The sequence below is a fragment of the Canis aureus genome, chromosome 3 (assembly GCF_053574225.1).
Source record: "Canis aureus isolate CA01 chromosome 3, VMU_Caureus_v.1.0, whole genome shotgun sequence".
In the NCBI taxonomy this organism is placed as follows: Eukaryota; Metazoa; Chordata; class Mammalia; order Carnivora; family Canidae; genus Canis; species Canis aureus.
The window spans coordinates 7,498,369-7,516,315 of NC_135613.1; the positions used below are offsets into that span (position 1 = coordinate 7,498,369).

General features: G+C 42.9%; 1 protein-coding gene across 11 annotated transcripts in view; it reads left to right on the top strand.

The window, feature by feature from the left end:
- Positions 1-17,947, top strand: part of DUS2 (dihydrouridine synthase 2) — a 50,545-nt gene that overhangs the window by 8,748 nt on the left and 23,850 nt on the right. For 8 of the 11 annotated variants that reach the window (XM_077887745.1, XM_077887768.1, XM_077887771.1 and 5 more), the window contains 2 exons: positions 4,403-4,545; positions 16,234-16,279. In XM_077887745.1, coding sequence (XP_077743871.1) covers positions 4,420-4,545; positions 16,234-16,279 — 172 coding nt within the window. In that variant the 5' untranslated portion in view covers positions 4,403-4,419. Of the gene's footprint in view, positions 1-4,402; positions 4,546-8,686; positions 8,969-14,577; positions 14,862-16,041; positions 16,067-16,233; positions 16,280-17,947 lie in introns of those variants that run through there. The other 3 variants (XM_077887776.1, XM_077887803.1, XM_077887817.1) reach the window with 3 other exon arrangements.

Consider the following 17,947-nt stretch of genomic DNA (forward strand, 5'->3'; position numbering starts at 1 on the left):
AGGCAGAGGGAGAAGCAGGCTCCATGCACCAGAAGCCCGATGTGGGATTCGATCCCGGGTCACCAGGATCACGCCCTGGGCCAAAGGCAGGCGCCAAACCGCTGCGCCACCCAGGGATCCCCCAGAGTTGTCTTTTTCAAAACCCATGCAGTATCGAACAGAAAAAGGATAGGAGGGGCGCCTAGATGGCTCAATCGGTTTAGTATCTGCCTTCGGCTCAAGGGCCCAAGTCGTGATTCTGGAGTCCCAGGTTTGAGCCTAATGCACGGCTCAGTGCATTGGAGAGTCTGCTTCTCCCTCCCCCTTCACCCCTCCCCCTCTGTTCATGCTCTGTCTCTTGCTTTCTCTCTCTCTCTCTCTTAAATAAATAAGTAAAATCTTGGGCAGCTCCAGTGATTCAGTGGTTTAGTGCCTGCCTTCGGCCCAGGGCGTGGTCCTGGAGACCCAGGATCAAGTCCCACATCGGGCTCCCTGCGTGGAGCCTGCTTCTGCCTCTGCCTCTGTCTTTGCCCCTCTCTCTCTGTGTCTCTCATGAATAAATAAATAAAATCTAAAAAAAATTAAAAAAATCTTTTTTAAAAAGAAAGGATAGGAGGAGGTAAGATTAGATTTGGGGAGAGCCATTAGATGACTGGGCTTTGTGCACAGTGGTGGCACTAGATATGGAGCCAAGCCGATGGATTAGTTATATTTTGAAGGCTGTTTCAGAAGGAGTTAGTGATAGATTGAATGTGGGGAATATGGATTAAGGATGAGTAACTGGGTGAATGGAGGTGTTAGTTGCTGAAATGGGAAACCTTTTCTCTACCTGTATTGGCCTGATTAACACCTTCACTCCCTTGGGATCTTGAATCAGAAATTATTTATTGGATGCCTAGGTGGCTCAGTCAGTTAAGCATCTGATTCTTGATTGTGGCCCAGGTCTTAATTTCGGGGTTATGAGATCAAGCCCTATGTCAGGCTCTGTGCTCATGTGGAGTCTGAGATTCTTTCCCCCTCCTTCTCCCACCCCCTCTGTACTTCCCCTCTTGACCCCTTGTGCTCGCTGTCTTTCTAAAATAAATAAAATAAATAAATAAAATAAAATAAAATAAAATGAAACAATTATTTCTTAAGGGAAGCCCTTCTCAACCTCTATCTGTCCCTTTCCTGCTGACACAGATTCCCAAAACCTCATGTCCTTCATAGCACTGTATGTGGTTTAATTTCCCAAGTATTTGTAAGTTCTCTTTCTATAACCCTCTTTTTCTACTCGACTTCCTCCTCTGCATTTTATCTCTAGTGCCAACCAGTGCTTGGCATATTATAGGGGCTCAATAAATGTCTGTTGAATGAATTAATGAAGACAGAAGAGGCAGCTTAGGAAGGCAGATCAGATCAAGATTTTTGTTTTGTGCATGTTTCTTATAAGATGTCCTTAAGATACCCAGGTGGGGATGTATATTGAGCAGTTGGTATAAGATACCTTTAGAGATCACCAGTATGGGCAGCCGTGGTGGTGCAGCGGTTTAGCCCGCCTGCAGCCCAGGGTGTGATCCTGGAGACCCGGGATCGAGTCCCACATCGGGTTCCCTGCATGGGGCCTGCTTCTCCCTCTGCCTGTGTCTCTGCCTCTCTCTCTCTCTCTATGTCTCTATGAATAAATAAATAAAATCTTAAAAAAAAAAGAGATCACCAGTATATTACCAATATTGTAAGCCATGGGAGTGAATACATTTACATCGGAGAATGTGTGGAATTAGAAGAGAAGAGGGCCCAAGACTAAGGAGGAAACTCAACATGTGAGTTGAGGAGGTGGAACCAGCAAAGATGCTGAGAAGCAAGACAGAGGGGTGGGAGAAAAACCAGGAAAGTGTGGGGTCAGGGAAGCCTAGGGAGGGGAGAGGTCAAGAAGAGGGGAGGCTCAACCATGTCACTGTACTGTTAGTGAAACCAGATTGTGGACAAGTGTGTGTGTGGTTGATTGCCCAACTTCCAGGTAATTGGTGACTTTAATCAGAGCAGTTTTAGTAGAATGGTAGAGGAGGGCACCAGCCGGAATGGGCTAAATAGTAAAGAGAAAATGGAGACATTGTTAGTAACTGAGCAGAATAGAACATTGGCTAGCTAGGTTTGTGACTTTTTAGGGGGGTCCATATTTGCTCAGCATAAGTAAATATTAACAGTTTTCTCTGGGATATGGAATTTTGATTTTTTTCTTTTTACTCCTGTTGGCTTTACTTCAAAGTATATATTTAGGATGTGACCACTTCTCACTACCTCTACTACCAGCTTCCTGGCCTGAGCCACCATCATCTTTTTTTTTTTTTTTTTTTTTAAGATTTTACTTATTTATTCATGAGAGACAAAGAGAGAGAGGCAGAGACATAGGCAGAGGGAGAAGCAGGCTACCCGCAGGGAGCCCAAAGCAGAACTCGATCCCCAGACCCCAGGATCACACCTGGAGTTGAAGGCAGATGCTCAACTGCTGAGCTACCCAGGCATGCCAAGCCACCATCGTCTCTTATGTTGGTTATCAAAGAGCCTTGTACTTGGTCTCCCTGTGTTTACTCTGGCCCCTAACCAATTGCTTGTTCTAGAGTAATCACTGTGATCATGAGAAAACATGTTCAGTCATGCTACTTCTCTACTTAAAGTCCTTTACTGGCTTCTGTTTTGTGAAGAGCTGAAAAAGTCCACGGAGTGTACTTCGAGTCCGTATGGGATCTGACACTGTGTCCTATCTGCTTACTGCTGTGATATCGTGTATCTGACTTTCATTACTCTCTCTTCTCCTCTTTGTGTTCCAACCACATTGGCCTCCTCACTGTTCCTCTAACACATCAGGGAAGCTGTTTCTTCTGCTGTATATTCTTCTACTAGATACCAACTTGACCAACTCAAGTCTTAGCTTTAATGTTACCTTCCCATTGAAGCCTATCTTGGTTTCCTTATTTAAACTTTTATATTTTAATGTAAATATTTTCACATATTTTTATATTTTAATGTAAAATATACCATTAGTATACCATTTATTTATATTTTTCCTGCTGGGAGTATGAGGTAAGTGGGTGAAGGTGGTCAGAAGATAGTAACTTCTAGGGCACCTGAGTGGCTTAGTTGGTTAAATGTCTAACTCTTGATTTTAGCTCAGGTCATGGTCTCAGGGTCATGTGATTGAGCCCCGTGTCAGGCTCTACATTCAGCATGGAGTCCTCTTGTCTCTCATCCTCTTCTTCACCCTGCCCCCTTCTCTCTCTCTTTCTCTCTCAAAAAAGGAAAAAATAGATATGAACTTCCAGCTAGAAGATAAATATCTTCTGAGGATGTGATATACAGCATAGCAACTATAGTTGACAATATTGTGTATTTAAAAGTTGCTAAGAATAGATCTTTTTTAATAAAGATTTTATTTATTTATTTATTTATTTATTTATTTACTTACTTACTTACTTACTTACTTAATGAGAGAGAGAGAGAGCGAGCAGGAGGGAGCAGCAAGGGGGAAAGAATCCCAAGCAGACTCTGTGAGCTGAGCTCATCACAGAACTCTGTCCCACAACCCTGAGATCATGACCTGAGCCAAAATCAAGAGTCAAACACCCAACCTACTGACCCATTCAAGCACCCTACTAATAGTAGGTCATCATCATCACAAGACAAAAATTATTATTATTTTTAAAATTATTAATATATGAGGTAATAGATGTTAAGTTATTGCGGTACTCATTTTGTAGCATACACATATATCAAATCGTTATGTTGTACACCTTAAACTAATATACTGTATGTCAATCACATCTCAATGAAATGGAAAGAAATTTTAATCCATCCCTGGTGTTTTCAATCTTCCTTTCTCCTTGCTGTTTTTTTTTCTTTTGTAAAATATTTTTATTTGTTCATTTGACAGAAAGAGAGGGACCACAAGTAAGTGGAGTGGCAGGCAGAGGGAGAGGGAGAAGCAAGCTCCCTGCTGAGTAGGGAGCCCAACATGAGGCTTGATCCCAGGACCCTGGGATCATGACCTGAGCCGAAGGCAGATGCTTAACCAATAGAACCACCCAGGCACCCCACTTCTTGCTGTTTTTTACTCTCTAGCATTACTAATTTTCCAACATACTGTATCATTTATTTATTATGTATTTTTTTTTTTGCCTTTGTTTTCCTGCTAGAATAAAAGCTCTGTTAGAACAGGAATTTTTGTCTGTTTTGTTTTGTAATGTATCCCCAAAACTAGGACAGTGACTGGCACAGACTAGACACCTAATAAATATTCTTTCAATGAATGAATAAGCGTGCATTATTTTTATGGTCAGAGAAAAGGAAAACAAAGTCTTATGTATTGGAAAGAAGAAGAAAAACCTATCTAACAGAAGAGATTTTCTTTATTTGAATTTCTAACTCTTGTTTTCCTTTTCTGCAGGCTTCAGCAGAGGAGGAATGATTGAGCACAGCCTCTCACTGTGCTACCACAACAAACTCATCTTAGCCCCTATGGTTCGGGTAGGCACTCTCCCCATGCGGCTGCTGGCCCTGGACTATGGAGCGGACATTGTGTACTGTGAGGTAAGAGGCTCCTAATTTTCCTGGAGGACTTTTTCACCAGTGCAGCCTCCTAATCTGTGAGTTGAAGTGGCCAGGAGTTGGGAGAGAGAATGGGCACTCACTTCACAGGTCCTCACTGAAGGCAAATATGTATGACACTTGTGAATTCTCTGGGCCCTGTTCAGGGCCAGGAGGCCAGGCAGCATGGAGGCATTGTGGGATTCCTGGGCTGGATAGTTGGATGAGTGTCATGTCAGGTCACTGCCCTGGCCTCTGTAGGAGTTAATAGATGTTCAGTGCATGACTGAATTACCTCATGGTTAGGAGGAGGATGAAAAGGACCAGATTCAGGCTAGGGAAGCTGGATAGGGTTGGTTTGGGGAGCCACAGGATTTTCTAGTAGTAGTAGCTAGTGAGTTGCCTACATCCTGGCTGCTGTGGAGAACAGTAGGACTTGAGACCCAGGTTTAAAAAGCATTTTCAGGGTGTCTGGGTGGCTCAGTCCGTTAAATGTCTGGAATCAGGCCCTGCATTGGGCTTCCTGATTGGTGGAGAGGCTGCTTCTCCCCTCACCCTTTCCTGCTCCCCTTGCTTGTGCTTACTCTCTTTTTCTTTGTCAAATAAATAAATAAAATCTTAAAAAAGTATTTTCCAGGAAAAATAGCATTACAAGAATAGCTGATATTGGATAGTGTGGGGGTGTGAGCAGTGTTTTTCAGCTGGGCATATAAAAGAATTATCTGGAGAGCTCCCCACCATCTCCAGTACCAATGTGTCTCCCTAGTGTGTGTGAGAAGTAAGAAGAAGCCATTCAAATGCTTCAGATATTTCTGTCTTTCAGAGGCACTGGTGGTGGATGGGGACTGTGGCTATAAAAGGACAGCACAAGGGATTCTGGTGTTGATGTTTCTGTGTCTTAACTGTATCAGTGTCAATATCCTGGTTGTAATATTATACTATATTTTGTAAGATGTTACCATTGGGGAAGGTGGGCAAACAGTACATAGGAGCTCCTATTCTCTCTCTCTCTCTTTTTTTAAATTTTAAAGATGTTTTAAATTTATTTATTCATGAGAGAGAGAGAGAGAGAGAGAGAGAGAGGCAGAGACACAGGCAGAGGGAGAAGCAGGCTCCATGCAGGGACCCCGACATGGGACTCGATCCTGGGTCTCCAGGATCACACCCTGGGCTGAAGGCGGCACCAAACCACTGAGCCACCCGGGCTGCCCTCTCTCTCTCTCTTTTTTATTTTTATTTTTTTAAGATTTTATTTATTTATTCGAGAGAGAGAGAGAGAGAGAGAGAAGCAGAGACACAGGCAGAGGGAGAAGCAGGCTCCATGAGGGGAGCCTGATGTGCAACTCCATCCTGGGTCTCCAGATTCAGGCCCTGGGCCGAAGGTGGCGCTAAACCGCTGAGCCACCAGGGCTGCCCCCCTCTTTCTCTTTTTTAAAGTAGGCTCCATGCCCAGCAAGGAGCCTGACAGTGGCTTGAATTCACGAACTGAGCTAAGATCAAGAGTCTGATGCTTAACTGATTGAGCTACCCAGGCGCCCCTTGGAGCTCACATTCTTACAACTGCATATGAACCTCCAATTATTTCAAAATAAAAACTTCAGTTAAGAAGAAAGCCTCTGAGGGGTGCCTGGGTGGCTCAGTTGGTTAAGTGTCTGCCTTCAGCTCAGGTCATGATCCCAAGGTCCTGGGATTGAGCCCCATGTTGAACCCTATGTCAGGCTCCCTGCTCAGTGGGAAGCCTGCTTCTCCTTCCCCTCTACTGCGCCCTCTGCTTGTGCTCTCTCTCTATCTGCCAAATAAATAGATAGATAGATAGATAGATAGATAGCCACTGATGTAGAGAGAAGGGAGGGCTTAAGAGGGAACTTGGGAAAAATACACTCCAATATACTGGATGTTTATATGTGGGGGGACAGGTAAGTAATTTATGATAGAAAAGTGAAAGAATGGGGCACCTGGCTGGCTCAGTCAGTAGAACATGTGACTTTTGGTCCTGGGGTTGTGAGTTCAAGCCCCACGTTGGGGTGGAGCCTACTTAAAATTAAAAAAAAATGTAGGAGTGAGAAGAATAGGCAAATTAAGAATGTGTGTCAGAGAAGGCAAAAGTCAGGTTTGTCAAATGTGACAGATGATGCAGAGAAATCCAATTTGCAAAAAGACCAAAAAGGTGTTTGATTTGAAAACCAGGTGATTGGAGGACAGCTGTGACAGAGATGAGGACTTGTTGGGGCAACATTGTGGAAGGAGCAGGAAATGAGGAAAGAGAAACAGAGCTGCCCACTACCCTTCAGGAATTCGAGAGGTGAAGGGAGGCAAAGAGTACACGCAAGTAGGGGAGATGGTGAAGGGAGTTGTTTCTGGGTGACTTGCATGTTTGCAACATAAGAGAAAGCTCTTAGCAGTGAGGGGAGGCCTGAAGATTTGGCAGATCACTGTGGGGTGGGTAGGGGCTGGACTTGGAGGGGCAGGATTCTTTTTTTTTTTTTTTTTTAAGATTTTATTTATTTATTCATGATAGAGAGAGAGAGAGAGAGGGGCAGAGACACAGGCAGAGGGAGAAGCAGGCTCCATGCCGGGAGCCCGACGCGGGACTCAATCCCAGGAGTCCAGGATCATGTCCTGGGCCAAAGGCAGGCACTGAACTGCTGAGCCACCCAGGGATCCCCGAGGGACAGGATTCTAGATGAGGTGGTGGGATCTGCCTCCAAGATAGGGCAGGGAGGAGAGTGGGAGAACCGTGGAAGGCAGGGAAACCAAGGGATTTTGCCTGAGTGGCTTGTTTTACAAGACATGGAAAGCCAATCTTCTGTCGGTGATGAAGGTGGCAGGAGTGGGATGGGGACCTGAGGAAAGAAAGTGAGGGCATTTTGGTCCCATTCCTATGGGGAATGGGCACTGGGAGATTTGCCTGGCCGTTAGGTATGCATAGTCATGCTGGTTTTTAGCTTTATGGGAACGAGAGCTGCAAAGCCTGGCAGACAGATGCCCGTGGCTGCAGATTGGCATGTCAGTATCTACAGCTGGGCAGAGGCAGAGCCAGCTAGGGTGCTAGCAAGGTGAAATGGGAGAGAGGGGCTATGTGTTGTCCAAATGTGGGAGTCAGAAAGGGAGGTTCCCGAGTTTAGGGTCACGGGCATAGAACCTGACTTCTAAGGGGGTTGTTGAAATAGAGTCAAGGAGGTCCAAGAAATGAGAGTTGGGCATCCATAAGCTTTCCAGGCTGTCGGAATATCCCCAGGGCAGGAAGGAACCTGTGTCCAGAGGCCAGTCCCGAGGGAATGTGATAGTGCACTGAGCATTATTTTTCTGGTCACTCATCCTTGGAGCCACTACTCAGGCCCCCAAGTGGTCAGCTGTGGGTTAGGGTTAGCCTTCCTTTCCTTTCCTTTCCTTTCCTTTCCTTTCCTTTCTTTCCTTTCTTTCCTTTCTTTCCTTTCTTTCCTTTCTTTCCTTTCTTTCCTTTCTTTCCTTTCTTTCCTTTCTTTCCTTTCTTTCCTTCCTTCCCTTCCTTCCCTTCCTTCCCTTCCTTCCCTTCCTTCCCTTCCTTCCCTTCCTTCCCTTCCTTCCCTTCCTTCCCTTCCTTCCCTTCCTTCCCTTCCTTCCCTTCCTTCCCTTCCTTCCCTTCCTTCCCTTCCTTCCCTTCCTTCCCTTCCTTTCCTTTCTTTCTTTCTTTCTTTCTTTCTTCTTTCTTTCTTTCTTTCTTTCTTTCTTTCTTTCTTTCTTTCTTTCTTTCTTTCTTTCTTCCTTCCTTCCTTCCTTCCTTCCTTCCTTCCTTCCTTCCTTCCTTCCTTCCTTCTTTCCTTCCTTCCTTCCTTCCTTCCTTCCTTCCTTCCTTCCTTCCTTCCTTCCTTCCTTTCTTTCTTTCTTTCTTTCTTTCTTTCTTTCTTTCTTTCTTTCTTTCTTTCTTTCTTTCTTCTTTTTCTTTCTTTTTTTTTTTTAGATTTTATTTATTTATTCATGAGAGACCCACAGAGAGAGGCAGAAATATAGACAGAGAGGGAAGCAGGCCCTTCACAGGGAATCCAGTGAGACTTGATCCCTACACCGGGATCATGCCCTGCGCCAAAGGCAGATACTTAACCACTGGGCCACCCAGGCGTCCCAGGGATAGCCCTTCTTAGCCAGCCCCCTTCTCGCCCTCCAGAAAAACCTCTTGGACGTAGAAGAAGATTGGGAGGAAGGACTGTGAGGACTTGTGGACTCAGAGCCTAAGGAACGGAGACCAAAAAGATCAAGTCCCAGAGAACTCAACTGTTGTTTTGTTGCTTGTGATGCCCTCTTTGGCATGTTTGATGGGCATTTACTTTGGGAGAATCAATATGGCTTATGAACAAACCGGCCTCTGCCAGAGGACACCTCGACCTTCTACCCAAGCCTAACCCCTATGAAGAGCAGAGGCAGGCTGGTCAGTGGACCCTTAGCATGGGTAGGTGGCCAGGGACTGGGCCAAATACTAGACATGGCACAGTATGGTGCCTGGTGCCCCCTGGTGGATCCAGCGTTGCTCTACAGGCCCGCTGCCTGGATGATCAATCTTCCTGGGTTCACATGAAGTGGCACAACTGTGGATTTAGTTAAACCATCCCACCCACCTAATAGGACCAGCATATAGGGTCTACGACATACCAGGCATGCATGTACCTCCTCAAAAGCTCTGCAAAGCCCTCAGCAGCTGGAAGTGAAGAAAGGATGAACTAGCTCAGCAGAAGTCGAGGGAGTCAAGGGAGTTAGATCTCTAGAATCTTTTCTTTGTGCACAACTGAAACTAAGGTCTGCCTTATTGTTAGGGGTTTTCCAAGAGTTCCTCAGATGTCATTTATCGATTCCTTTTTTTTTTTTTAAAGATTTTATTTATTTATTCATGGGAGATACAGAGAGAGAGGCAGAGACATAGGCAGAGGGAGAGGCATGCTCCCGATGAGCCCGATGTGGGACTCAATCCTGGAACCCCTGGATCACTCCCTGAGCTGAAGGCGGACGCTCAACCACTGAGCCACCCAGGTGTTCCTATCTATTCCTTATTATAAGGGGACTCCAGTCCCTTAAACTGTGAGAGGACACCTACCTGTTAGACTTAAACCTTTTACTAAGCAAGATCAAGGGAGGAGGTGGTGTTCTTAAGAGGCCCTGATTTCCAGAATGGGCACTTAAATTTTTTTTGTGTGTGTGTGGTAAAAAACACATAACATAAAATTTACCATCTTAAACATTTTTGAATGTGCACTTTGGTAGTGTTCAGTTGTGAAACAAATCTCTAGAATCTTTTCTTTGTGCACAACTGAAACTCTCTATCTGTGAAACAACTCCCCCTTACCCCATCTCTCCAACCCCTGGTAACCACTCTTCTATTTTCTGTTTCTATGAATTTGACTACTTTAGATACCTCATAGAAGTGGAAGCATGTGATATTTGTCTTTTTGTGACTGGCTTGTTTCGCTTAGCATAGTATCCTCAAGGTTCATCTATGTTGTAGTATGTGGCAGGGTTTCCTTCATTTTTTAGCTGAATGATATTCCATTGTATGTATATGCCCCATTCTGTTTATACATTCACCTGTTGATGGACATTTGGGTACTTCCACCTTTTGGTTATTTTGAATAGTGCTGCTATGAACATAGGTATGCAAATACCTCTTTGAGATCTTGCTTTCAATTCTTTTGGGTATATATATCCTCAAGTAGGATTGCTAGATCAGGTGGTAGTTCTGTTTTTCATTTTTGGGTTTTTTTTTTAAGATTTTATTTATTTATTAGAGACACAGAGAGACAGAGAGAGAGAGGCAGAGAGAGAGAGAGAGAGAGAGGCAGAGACACAGGCAGAGGGAGAAGCAGGCTCCATGCAGGGAGCCCGACATGGGACATGGGACATGGTGGGACTCGAGCCGGCGTCTCCAGGATCACGCCCGGTCTCCAGGATCATACCTGGGGCTGAAGGCAGTGGTAAACCGCTGAGCCACCTGAGGCTGCCCTGTTTTTCATTTTTGGAGGAAACTCTAGACTATTCTCCCTAGCAGTTACACCACTTTACAATTCTACCAACAGTGCACAATTTCTCCACATCCTTGCTAACACCAGTTCTGTTCATTCGTTTTTCTTTCTTTCTTTCTTTCTTTCTTTCTTTCTTTCTTTCTTTCTTTCTTTCTTTCTTTCTTTCTTTCTTCTCTTTCTTCCTTTTCTTCTCTTTCTTCTCTTTCTTCTCTTTCTCTCTTTCTTTCTTTGTTTGTTTCTTTCTTTCTTTCTTTCTTTCTTTCTTTCTTTCTTTCTTTCTTTCTTTCTATAGCAGCCATCCTAATGGGTGAAAGGTGATAGCTCATTGTGGTTTTAATTTGCATATCTCTGGTGATTAGCAATGCTGAGTATGTGCATATGCTTGTTGAGTGTCAGTGTATCATCTTTGGAGAAATTTTTATTTAAGTCCTTTCCCCAGAATGGCTTAAAAAATAATTCATATTTATGGAAAAGTTGCTATATGTTTATACCTCAGTAAAAAATTTTTTAAAAGGGAAAAATTTATTGAAAAGTTACAGGAAAAAAAAAGAAAAGTTGCAGGAATGAACAGAGAGCATCTATCTGTACCCATATTGACCAATGGTCAACATTTTTGTTTGATTTGTTTTATCATTTGTGCTCTATCTAATGTATATATATTTTCTCCTTAACTAATTTTTAAAAATTGAAGTACAGTTGACACACAATGTTACGTTAGTTTCATGTGTTCTCCTTAACTATTTTTTTTTCTCCTTAACTATTTGAGAGTAAGTTTCATGCAGTATGATTTCTTACTTCTCAAGTACTTCACTGATATTTTCCCAGAATTAAGTCTTTCTTCTATTCAATTATGATATAGGCATCATCTTTGATTAACTTAATATTGATACGGTACTTTTTAAAAATCTACCTTCTATGTTCTAATTTTGTCAATTGACCCAAAATTGTTCTTCTAAGCATTATTTTAACATCTTTTTTTCCCCCCAATGTTTTATTTGGGACACTTGGGTGGCTCAGGGGTTGAGTGGCTGCCTTTGGCTCAGGTCGTGATCCCGGGGTCCTGGGATTGAGTCCCGCATCAGGCTCCAGAGAGGGAACCTGCTTCTCCCTCTGCCTATGTCTCTGTCTCTGTGTGTGTGTCTCTCTCATGAATAAATAAATCTTTTAAAAAATAGCTAAATAAAGATTTTATTTTTAGGGGCATCTGGGTAGCTCAGTTGGTTATGTGTCTGTCTGCCTTTGGCTTAGGTCCTGATCCTTTGGTCCTGGGATTGAGCCCTGGGGCTAGTTTGTGCTTAGCAGGGAATCTGCTTCTTCCTTTCCCTCCACTCCTCCCCCCACTCGTGCTTTTCCTGTCTCAAATAAATAAAATCTTAAAAAAAAAAGATTTTATTTTTACGTAATCTCTACATTTAACATGGGGTTTGAACTTACAAATGCAAGATTAAGAGCCTCATGGTCTATTGTCTAAACCAGGCAGACTCCCCTTTTAACACCTTTACTGAGATATGATTCATATGCCACATCATTCACCAATTCAAACTGTATAATTTGGTGCCTTTTGGTATATTTACAGAATTGTCCATCCATCACCACAATAAACTATTGAATATTTTCATCACACCAAAAAGAAACCTCATATCTGTTAGCAAATCTCCCCGATTTCTCCCTTCCCAAGTCCCTGGAAATCAATATTCTACTTTCAGAAATATTCTACTTTCAAGACCTAAGCTGAGATCAAGAGTCTGATGTTAGGGGCACCTGGGTGGCTCAGTGGTTGAGCGTCTGCCTTTGGCTCAGGTTGTGATCCTGGGGTCCCAGGATCAAGTCCCACACAGGGCTCCCTGCTGGGAACCTGCTTCTCCCTCTGCCTGTGTCTCAGCCTCTCTCTCTCTGTGTCTCTCAGGAATAAATAAATAAAATACTAAAAAAAAAAAAAAGTCTGATGTTTAACTATATTGAGCCACCCAAGTGCCCCTAAGGCATTTTAAAACTAAATGTTGTGGGGTGCCTGGCTGGCTTAGTCGGTAGACCATGTGACTTTTGATCTCAGGGTTTTGAGTTCAAGCTCCACATTGAGCAATGGAGGCTACTTTTTTTTTAAAAAAAAAAATGTTGTTCAGAACATTGGGTACTCATTTGAAGAAAAAATGACTTATAAATGGCCATAATTTTCAGGCAAGTTAAAATCTAAATTAGTTTTGGGATGCCTGGGTGGCTCAGTTGGTTAAGTGACTGCCTTTGGCTCAGGTCATGATCCCAGAGTCCTGGGATCAAGCCCTGCATTGGACTCCTTGCTCAGCAGGAGTCGTCTTCTCTCCCTTTGCCCCTGCTCATGCTCATGCATGCGTGCTCTCTCTCTCTGTCTCTCTCAAATAAATAAATAAATAAATAAATCTTTAAAAAATATTACAAGAGGACTATTTTAACAAAATCTAAATTATTTTTAAAAAGAATGGGGCGACTGGGTGGCTCAGTGGTTGGGCGGCTGCCTTTGGCTGAGGTCATGATCCCGGGATCCAGGATCGAGTTCCACATCGGGCTCCTGTGAAGAGCCTGCTTCTCCCTCTGCCTATGTCTCTGCCTCCTCTCTCTCTGTCTCTCATGAATAAATAGATCTTAAAAAAATTATTTTTAAGAAGAGGAAAAAACAATTGAGATTATTTTATTTATTTATTTATTTATTTATTTATTTATTTATTTATTTATTTATAGATTTTATCTATTTATTTGACAGAGAGAGAGAGAGAGAGAGAGCGCACAAGCAGGAGGAACTATAGGCAGAGGGAGAGGGAGAAGTAGGGAGCCCAATGTGAGTCTTGATTCTAGGACCCTGGGACCATGTCCCGAGCCAAAGGCAGTCGCTCAACCAATGAGCCACCCAGGTGCCCCAAGATTATGTTCTTCACTATATAATGGATATATACTTAGGAAGTAAAAGGTACTGTTCATGGCCAAGTTAGGGTGATCTTTCCTATAAAAATAGAATGTTATGTATGATAGAAATTAAGGTTTGTAACAACGTGGATAGACCTAGAGGGTATTATGCTAAGTAAAATAGTCAACAGAGAAAGACAAATACTGTCTGATCTTACTACCTGTGGAATCTAAAAAGCAAAGCAAATAAAAAACAACAACAAAAAAGAGAAACAAACTCATAAATACAGAGAACAAACTAGTGGTTGCCAGAGGGGAGGAAGTTAGGGGATGAGTGAAGTAGGCAAAGGAGTTTAAGAGGTACAGACTTGTAGTTATAATATGAATAAGTTATAGGATTGAAAAGCACTGGGACGCCTGGGTGGCTCAGCAGTTGAGCACCTGCCCCTCGCTCAGGGTGTGATCTGTGATCTCAAGATCGAGTCCCACATCAGGCTCTCTGCCTGGAGCCTGCTTCTCCCTCTGCCTATGTCTCTGCTTTTCTCTCTCTGTGTCTTTCATGAATAAATAAATAAAATCTTTAAAAAAAAAGTAAAGCTTAGGGAATATTGTCAATAATACTGTAATAACTTTGTTTGATGATACATGGTAACTACATTTCTTGTGGTGAGCATTTCATAAAGTATAGAATTGTTTGAACCACTGTTGTATACCTGAAAGTAACATAATATTATATGTCAACTATATCTCAAAACTAGAAAAAAAAAAGTAGAGCATAGGTTAAAAAAACAATTGAGGAAGTGGTAGTAATAGAAGAAAAGTATTTGTGGTAGGTAACTCAGAAAAACTCAATATACAATTTGACAAAGAATAGATTTTTTTCCTGCAACTTGTATAGATGTAAAAGGCAGTTTGGAAAAAAAAACAAAAAAAAAGAACAAAAAAAAAAGGCAGTTTGCTCTGAAGATTCACTGATCATAAACTACCACTAGGAAAAACGATGTTTGTTTTCACTTAATTAAGGAAATATAGTGAAAAAACCAGGAGGTTCCATTTTATCCCAGAACTAACTAAAATGAATAAAATTGACGAACAGTGGTGTTGAGGGTGCGTGTTGAGCAGACACACTTGTGGTTTTTTTGGTGACAATTTAATTTCTCCGCTTAAACAGTTGAACATCTGCTGCATACAAGGTCTTGAAGAGGTTCTGGCAGATGTTTCGTGAGCACTTGCAACATGCTAGATGCTGGTGATGAATGAAACGGCATCCAGGCCCCACAGGCTCCTTTGGTGTGGTGGGGAGACTGAAAAGAAAACAAGACATTTCAAGGGCCATTTTGCCTTAATTCCTCCTCTTGTGGCTCAGGCTACCTGGCCTGGGTCCTCAAGGCCTACCTTTGTGTGATCACAGGATCCTCCTCAGGGGGTATAGTCTAATGTAAAGGTATGACTGAGGTATGTATAGCTAGCATTTGATGAAGTAGCAAATGTGGACTTGGAGGAGGGGCGTTTGGGAATCCTGAGGAGGACAAGTTAGATCTGGCAGGGCTGGGGCTTCAGCAAAGGCTTGCCTTGCTGTCTCCTGCTCATTTCTGGCTGAAGTTCAGCCTGCCTGCAAAGCTTCTTTTTATGAGCACAGGCCATTTGATGCTCTGCCCACTTTCCCACTTGCCTTTTTGGCCTGCCCCTGCAACTAAGATCCTGGCTCCAGGGACTCTGTGTTGGGCTCTGTCCATCCCTTGAGACACTACACGGACTCTTGCCAGCCACATATCCATAACTGCTTGGTGGTGGTGATTTGTTTGGCCAGGACTGGTGGACATCGGGTACTTGATGACCTGAATGCAACATAGAGAGAGAATAGCCAGAGAAACGCCTATGTGTGTACTAACTCAGATGATGAGTATGTGGGGAAGCCATAGGTGCCCTTTGGCCACTTTAGCTTTGCATACTCCCATGAGATATTGACAGTATTGTGCCCACCTGGCTGGAGTTGTGACTTGCTGAGGCTCATAGGTAGTCAGTATGGCGATGGATACCAGGGGGCAGAGTTTCCTCTCCATTTTTCTGGACCTGCAGAACCCCTTGGTATGAGCTTCTGGGCAGTGTGGCAGGTTTTATCTTACACATTTGTTGAAATGATCACTGAACAAAGCAGAACAGTTGTCTCCTACCAAGAGGCAGAGGATCTTAGTCCTTCAGGAGACAGGAGCTTTCCCTTCATTTTCATGATCCTGATTTTGAAGAAACCTCTTTCTCTTTTCTTTCCTAAGTCAGTTTGAAGATGTCCAGAGTCAAAGAGCTCACCCCTTTTGTTTCCACACAGTGTGACCCATGTTGGGCAGGAGTTTTAGAACTGATCTCAAGGCTTCCTCCCTCTGCTTTTATTCACTGGTCCCACTTTTGTCCTTGGACATTTCCTGGGAGCCCAACACTGTCTGCTGTTTGTGTGGGGATGAGGTAGGAGGGTCTTTGAGGGGATGGACTGGAACTGAGGTGAGTAGGTGGGGAGAGTGTCCAGGTGTCCATAATCTGGGCTATTGTCTTATCTCTGGCTCCCTGAGTAGCTCATCCTTCCTAGGCCCCCGATGTCTTCACAGCCACTGGGAGGAACAGCTGACCGAGGGTAGCTCACTCAGGCTCCTGCTTGCCATGTTTAGGTGAGGATATCAGTGTTACATTTCCCAAAAGCCATGATTTGTTGTTAGTAGTAGGATAACAGGCTGAGTGACCACCCTCCCATTAGCGACCTCCAGTGAAGGTCCCTCCCCCTGGGCCCAGGACCTACATGACCAGCACTGATAAGTGCCCTCTGATTCCTCTGCAGGAGCTGATTGACCTCAAGATGCTTCAGTGCAAGAGAGTTGTCAATGGTGAGTACAGTTCTGATCCCAGGATTGTGTGGCACCTGGTCAGGCCCAAGCAGCACCAACTACTCCTGCCCTTGCGTGGAGTGACAGTGTCCTGCCAGTGTGCTCCTTGCCTGGCTGTGTCATTTTGTGGATAGTGTCCTCCTTTGACAGCAGTCACTACTCTCCAGAGACCCTGACAAAGACCAAATATAAAATAGGCTGAGAATACCTTCCACCCACAGGCTTGCTGGCATAGACAGTGACAGGTTTCATAGTAGAGGAGGGACCCTAAAAGCCTTGGGCTTGGCCAGCTTCAGCATTGTTCCTGACTCTGCTACTCCCTAGCTGTGTGACTTTGGGCAAGTCACAATGACTTCTCTGCCTCCATTTCTTCAGCTGTTAAGATGAAAATCAAAACCCCTGCTTTACTTAAATCATATGGTTGAAGTGAAAATCAAATAAGATAAGGTACATGTAAGTACTTTGCAGATAGAAGTGGTTGTGCTAAATTGTGGTTTTGCTTATGTTTTATTGATGAAGCTGATTCTGTTTTGATTAGAGTTGTGGTATTGTTTGAGGTTTTTGAAATGTATACCCATTTTTGAAATCTTAATATCAGAAGTTGTGACTCATTATGTCTTTGTTTTAGATTTCTATTTTTTTGTTACAAAAATTTCATTTTTACAGAACCATATAGCCTAGAAAATGAAAATGCCCATAATTTCATATTTGAAGAGGTAATCATGAGGAGGAATAATATATATTTTTTACACGTTTAGTAAAGCATGTATGTAAAAATAGAGAATGTTTCTGTATATGCTTTCCCTTGGGATCATGCTCTGCAAGTTTTGCCCCTTACTTTTTTACTAGAACCTTTCCCCATGTCAGTACCTGTAGATAATTATGTCAGACTTGATTTCATCAGTGTTTTAATGGGAGTTTCCAGTATTTTGCTGTTAAAAATAAAGCTGTATAAACACAGTAAGTTTTTGCAGTTCTTCTCTCAGACTTCTTTGCTAGTTAAAAGCCTGCGCTGTTGGAATTTACTTCAATTGCCTCTCCCAACATGTCATCACCTTTACCCTACGTTTTTAACCTAATCTGTTTAGCGCTGAGTTGATAATAACTGCTTCCATTTCTGGAAATGCCTTACGTGTATTAAAGATCTCATTCATTTCTCAAAATAAATGCACAAGGTAGGCATAATCTCCCGTCTGCCACATTGGATCTCTTTGATGTGCCCGTCATCTTTGAGAGCTAATAATGGTAGTACCTACTATAGAGCTGTATTTTGAGCAGCATATAAAATTCTTATTATTTACAACAATTATGTTCTATTAGGTTGCATCGAACAACAAATTAGCAAATACTGAACCATTGCTTTTAGGGGAAATACAGGATTAAGTTTGTGCAAGCATCTGGTCACAGCATTTTCACTAACATCAGTACATAACCTTGTTTTATATGTGTTTCTATTTTAACATTGAACTCACAGACTTCAGTTCTCTAATTTCATGTTTGAACAGAGGTTGTTTAACGTGTATTTTCTCTGTAAGGCATCTCTGAGCCTTCTTGTGCTTTGGAGCACGAGATAACACTTTAGCACTGTGCTTGGGGCCATTTTCAACAGCGGAATTAACAAAAGGCCCACAAATGCAGAAATATGTGACGTTAAATATACCGCCATAA